The sequence below is a fragment of the Nanorana parkeri genome, unplaced genomic scaffold, assembly GCF_000935625.1.
Source record: "Nanorana parkeri isolate BGI_ZX_2015 unplaced genomic scaffold, ASM93562v1 scaffold915, whole genome shotgun sequence".
NCBI lineage: Eukaryota > Metazoa > Chordata > Amphibia > Anura > Dicroglossidae > Nanorana > Nanorana parkeri.
The window spans coordinates 72,241-78,773 of record NW_017307183.1 but is presented as its reverse complement, the minus strand read 5'-3'; the positions used below and the strand labels follow the sequence as shown (position 1 = coordinate 78,773).

At 44.9% G+C, this 6,533-nt stretch overlaps 1 protein-coding gene across 3 annotated transcripts in view; it reads right to left on the bottom strand.

Moving 5' to 3' along the window:
* The window catches only part of MBOAT7 (membrane bound O-acyltransferase domain containing 7), a 98,238-nt gene that overhangs the window by 61,220 nt on the left and 30,485 nt on the right, over positions 1-6,533 (bottom strand). For all 3 annotated transcript variants that reach the window (XM_018566092.1, XM_018566094.1, XM_018566093.1), the window contains exon 3: positions 1,469-1,598. In XM_018566092.1, coding sequence (XP_018421594.1) covers positions 1,469-1,598 — 130 coding nt within the window. The remainder of the gene's footprint in view (positions 1-1,468; positions 1,599-6,533) is intronic.

The window sequence follows — 6,533 nt, the reverse complement described above, 5'->3', positions numbered from 1 at the left end:
TCACACATTAAAGTAGGGCACAAACCTAGGAATCTGCTTTGTCCTCCAATTTTGTTTTGGATATATTGTAAAAGGGTTACAACCTATGTCAGGTTTTATTTTCTGCATGAGATTTTGTCGAGGAGACTTTCGCTCACTTGTGACAGTGATGTTGTGACCTGGCCAGGTAGTGAGCGCCTTGAGACCGCTGCTCTAAAACTCAATTCAGAGTGATTGTTTTCTAACTGCATGTAATCATATCACATAGTACATGCGGTATGCAGGTGTTTACATGCAGCGTCTGTCCCCCGATTATTAACTTGAAGGAGTGACAGCTGCCACTTGTAAATGCCAGATTAGGGATTCCTGCTGCTGGAAAACGCAAGTTCCTGACGCATAAATCCCTAATCGCACCCAAGCTTACAGGTGTGAATGGGGCGCTTAATACGCGCACAAAAAACTAATGCACAATAATAACCTCCCCGCCCGCACATAAAAAAAATACACTCTACCCCCAATCCTCCTTGCACACACAAAAGAAAACAGAGCTCCCTTACCTGCTTACGTTTTTGCAGGGAGGAGGCACAATCTCTGGTGATCCCGTGGTTGATTAGTAAGGTCTGCACCTTTGGCTGGTGCAGACCTTACTAATCCATCCTTTCAGCCAGTGCTCAGTGAAGAGCACTAGCCAAAAGGAACTGAGTGTTGGTGACACCAGCACAACCAGGAGCAGCTCTGCAGTCTGCATGCAGATTGTGTAGCTGCTCTCGCAAGTCGGGTATGCAGTCCGTGACCGCATGCCTGACTTGTCAGTTGGCTGTGGCCCACATAGTACTAGTTCGCGGACCGCACTTTGCCCTCGGGCCAGTACTTTGAGACCCCTGCTTTAGAGAAAGACAGCAATAAAAGTGATTGTAACCTTTCCCAAATCTGACTTCCTTCAAATGCCCAAAACCAAATAAAATGCCTGTGTATATACTTTAATTCTTGATATAAGCTTGGAGTGTGTGGGTAAGCTCTGATTAATTACCAATACTCACAAGAAAATTCGGTATCAATGCACTTTCAGCTTCCTTCCATAAAAACTCCTGATCTGCATTATTCTTCTGGGTCAGATACACAGAATGTATTGAAGCTATTCAACATGACAACTAGGCAATAGCATTTAGAAGCAAGAGGCCAGAAATAGCATTGCATATTTCGATCAATATAAGTTGCCTTCAAGGAGACCCAAGCAGCTCTATAACCACTAGCCTAACTGGAACATTACCAATCAAATGTGGACATCCACCCAACCCAATGAGAACAACCTAATCATTCAGTCATGCATGCTTGCATCTAAAAAGGTGTCCCTAGGCATTCAAGCCATCACTTAACCCAGCCAGAATAGTTGATGACTGTCTAATGTCTATGGGCAACATACTCCTTTAATAAATGACCCACCTTAGCTCAATATTGTTCTTTTCTCAAAAGCCTATCCACATTTTACCTGGGTGAAATTTTCACAATAAGCCATGTCCCAAGGATAGTGATGACAGAATGAAGGGTATGGATGTGACAAGTGACCAGAGCAAGCAGCAGTCCCGCAGCAGCTCCACCCCGTTGTTTCACATGTGAACCTGCAGATGAAACACATGGTTTTATCTTTTTTTCCCCTCAAACTATTAAAGGTTTAATAATATTTTTGTGCTCACCATAAAATCCTTTTCTTTGCATTCTATGAAGGACACAGTTGATTCTCAAGATCAAAACCGATGGGCGATAGTGCCAGGAGTAGGTATAAGAAAATAAAGCAACAACCTAGGTGCAGCCCCTGCTGGTGTTCAGATCCCCCATCTGCAACAATCAGCTCAGTTAGTAGCAAGCAGTACAGAAGAAAAAAGAAAAAAAAAAAGACTCAAACATCAGCAACAACAAAACTAATCAGGAGGATTTTAGGCAAGTACAAAAAAAAACAAATTTTCCTTTAATTCATTGAAGGTTACAGCCGATTCTCAGGATCATAACTGATGGGATGTCCAAAAGCAGTATCAAAAAAGGAATGAGCCGAACCAAAAATAGGGAAGAAAAAGAGCCCAAACAAAGCAAGGACATCTAAATCAACACCTATAGCACTTTGTGTTTAAAACTTGCATCTGCAAACACAACATAAACCTTGTAAAATCCGGTAAAAGGTGTGAACCAATAATCAAGTTACCATTCATGACCAAAGAGGGAGTTTGTTTTACAGACAGAAGCTATAACAATAAAATAGACCCCGAGAGTCCTGACATTATAAAGACAAAGCAGAGCTATTTCCTTAGGAGGAGTAGGCTTTGGACAAAAACAAGAGTACAATATCCTCATTCAGGTGGAAGGTAAGAAAGAAACCCTAAGATGTAGAATGACCTCATCCTAGTGCAGAACCAAAAAGGGCTGCTGGCAAGACAAGGCCGCCAACTCCAAGACTCTTTGAGCCACGGTGACAGCCACTAAAAAGGTCACCTTTTGGGAAAGAGTTAAAAAGGAAATCTCTGATGTTTTCAAATCTTCTGTAAAACAGAAAGATCCAAATTCAGATCCCAGTGTCACTGGAGGCTTAGTCAAGAAAGTTAATTTGAGGGGGTAACATTAACAATACCCTGAATAAAAGTGCAAACCAAGGAACGAACAGCCAGGGGACATTGAAAAAGGACTACCGAAACCTTGCAACCTGTTCTCAAGGCCATATAGATACTGGTCCACCCCCCTTTGGAGGAAAACTAAAACCTGGGTTTTGGAGAACATGCAAGGATGATATCTCAGATGTACACTAGGGAAAATAAGCTTATGTGCAATAATATCTCATCCAGTAGGGGGACTTATGAGCCTTCACCATCATGCTTATAATAGTAGAAGGAGGAACCTTGTCTTTTAACACTTGGCTTTTAAACAGCAATGTCATCAAAGCCTGAGACAGTAAAGAAGGGTGAGAAATTGGAGATAGCCACCAGGTGCATGTGCAACCAGACAAATCACATCTGCATACTAAAACCATCACGGCCAATCTGGGGCTACCAGGATCACTGGAATGCCTTTAAGTTCTATCTTGCATAGCAAACAGGTAAGAAGTTTCAGAGGTGGGAAGCCAAAAATTAGAATGTAGTTTTACCACGGTGCCACTAGTGAATTCTTTGCGTCTGCCCACGGATCCTTTTCCTGGGCTGCAAACCTGTCTACCTTCCAGTTGAGCCTGGATGCCAGAAGATCCACATCCAATGTTCCCCACTAAAGACAGAGTTGTTGAAAAAAACTCCTGATGGAAGGACCATTCTGCCTGACACAGACAACCTAACTGCGACATTAATTGTCCGTTCCTGGCATGTAAATTGCAGAAAGAGACGGAAGGTGGCTCACTGCCCACCACAAAATGTGAGCTACCTCCAGCGCTGCTGCCACACTTCTTCGTATGTGACAGCCAGATATGGGTCCTGTATTCTGAAAGCTTAGAGAAATATTGGGTGGGACAGAGCCACCAGCCCCCACTATGAATATTCTGGGATTTAAAGGGTTAACCCACCTGCTGGAAAAAGTCTTTTTTTTTTTTAATAAATTCTTTATTTTTCAATTTTTATAGCTTACACCGTACATAAAGGACAGTGCAGGAAAAAGAAAGGGGTATACATAATACAATCTTTGCAATTATAAACCAACACGGTCATTTCAAAACTGTGAAAAACACAATCAACTAATTGTTTGGCCATACAGGCATCAAAGAAAAGAAAGGGGGAGGCAACTTTCTGGCTCGTGTGGTGGGACCGAAGATGGGTAGTCAGGTGTTTTTGCCGGCCGCACTGTCATTTTGGGCGTCTGATGTAATTAACTGGCCCGTGCCTTATTGGTAAATGTTCTCTTCATCAATTTCATGAAAGAGTTTAGAAAAGATGAGAAAACAGCCGACTTGACACCTCGCTGGTTATATGCGGGCAGTGATATAGTGGAGGGCACACATGTGTACATAGTACCAACTTATGTGTTGAGTTATTGGATAAATGTTAGGTATAGTGGGGTAGGGAAGATGCCAAGTGGTTTATTAATGGTTATCAATAATACCCAGGGTCTGTGTGAAAGAGTGGGGGAGGAGAGAGAGACTTCAGGAGGGGAAGAAAGAGAGGGAGATGCTCGATCAGAATACGGTATATTATGTTATAATCTCGGTTGCACTCCAAAGGTGAGATATTCAGGCAAGCGCATAAATTCCATCCAGGGATGCCATGTATTAAAGAATAAATTATAGTTGTGGTTAATTGAGCTCGTGAGATCTTCCATGAGGTAAATATCGTGGATGCGGTCAAAAACCTGTCTGATAAGCGGTGGTTCAGGTTTTTTCCAGAGAGCTGGTATACAGGCCCGGGCTGCGTTGACTATGTGTCTAGTAAGAGAGCAGGAATAGACACGCATCGGTATATTATTGTGGTGTAAGAGGAAGAAGGCAGGGTCTCGTGGAACCGGAGCATCAGTAAATTTTTGCGCAAGGGCGTGCACCTTATCCCAAAATTGCACAAGGGCCGGACAAGACCAGAACATATGGAGCATGCCTGCCGAGGACTGTTGGCAGCGCCAGCACTGGTCTGGTGAGTCCGGGAATAATGAATGGAGGGTTTGGGGCATGCGGTACCATCTGGTCACTATTTTGTAGCCCAATTCTTGGTACCTGTTGCTAATTGAGGAACGGTAAGAAAAAGACAGTAGTTTAGTTGCGGCTTCTGTTATTATAGCAATCTGGAGTTCCTCCTCCCATCTTGACAGGAACCATAGTGGGGGTTGGACCGACTGTTCGATCAATTGCGTGTAGCAGAAGGAGAGGACATGTCGTGGGGGGTCAGTTTGGGTACAGAGTTGTTCAAATGGGGTGAGCGGTCTTTTATGATTATGCACCAGTGGAATGGTAGAGAGGAAGTGGGTTAGGCGCATGGCGGACCAGAAATCGAGAGGTCCATATTCTGGTTGAGTATGGAGGGCATGGAAGGAAGGCCACTCTGTGCTCTTCAAGAGATGCATAGCTTTTTGGATACCCAATCCTCTCAAAGTCAAGTATGTGTGGTGTCCTATGCCTGGGGGAAAGGAGGGGTTATCAAGTATGGGAAAAAGGGGAGAAGGGTTAGGAGGAGAGAGATACCTTGGCGAAGACCGCACTTGCTAGTTTTAATGTGGGTCCAATAGTGGGATGCGAGCGTATTTGGGGAGTTGGTGGCTTTATACTCCAAGGTAGGTTGGCCAGTGGAACTCCTACGAGGGATTGTTCTATCTCAATCCAGAGTTTTGAGGGAGAGTGGTGGTTCCAATCAACTATACGGGCTAAGTGCGTGGCAATATAGTATTGGTGTACATCCGGGAGCAACATCCCCCCTAAATGCTTAGGTCTCCGCATAATATCGTAACTCAGTCTCGGTGGTTTACGGAGCCAGACAAATTCCGTAAAAACCGCTCGTATACTGCGAAAAAAGGATAGGGGGATGTGTATTGGCAGTGCTTGGAGAGGGTACAGTAGGCGTGGGAGGATAGATTGTTTCAGGATGTTACTGCGCCCCATCCAGGAGAAAGAATTTTTGGCCCATGTGGCTAAGTCTGATTTTATATGTGAAAGTAGTGGGGGGAAATTCAAAATGAACGTATGCGAGGGGTCTTTGGGAAGAAGTATACCTAAGTACTTGATGGCGTTGGGTGCCCATTTGAAAGAAAAGTTTTCAAGGACTCTACGCAGTGACATACCCGTAAGAGATATATGGAGGGCCTCTGATTTAGTAGAGTTAATTCGAAAATTTGAGAGGGTTCCGTAGCTCCTCAATTCCTGAAGCAGTACAGGGATTGATACATCCGGGGATGAGAGAAAGAAAATAAGATCGTCCGCAAAAGCGGCTACCTTATGTTCCGTCTGGCCAATTGTGATACCATGAATGTCCAGGTTAGCGCGGATCGTGCGCAGGAGGGGTTCTAGAGACAGCACAAACAGAAGAGGTGAGAGGGGGCACCCCTGGCGTGTACCATTCGAGATAGAGAACGAGGACGACAATGTGCCATTTATCCTTACCTGGGCCGTGGGGTCGGAGTATAGTGCCCTAATCCAGGATCTCATATGATCTCCCACTCCGACCGCCTCCAGCGTACCGTGAAGAAACTTCCAGTCCACCCGGTCGAACGCCTTCTCCGCGTCGATGGAAAGAATTATACATGGGGTGGCGTTCGATCGGGCGGAGTGGATCACCCCAAGTGCTCGAGTGGTATTGTCCCTCGCCTCCCTGGAGGGGATGAATCCGGTTTGATCTGGATGGATAAGTTCCCCCAGATGGGGGATGAGGCGTAGATATAAGATTTTAGCAAAGAGTTTAATGTCCACGTTCAGGAGTGATATTGGCCTATAGCTAGGGCATAGGGACGGGTCCTTTCCTTCCTTGGGTATTACTGTGATGTAAGCCCTGAGGGAGTCAGGCGGCGGTTTTTGGGCTGTGCGTAATGAGTTCAGGGCGTTCAAAAATGGAGTTACTAGTATGGGAAGGTACCGTTTGTAGTAAGTCAGCGAGTAACCGTCTGGGCCC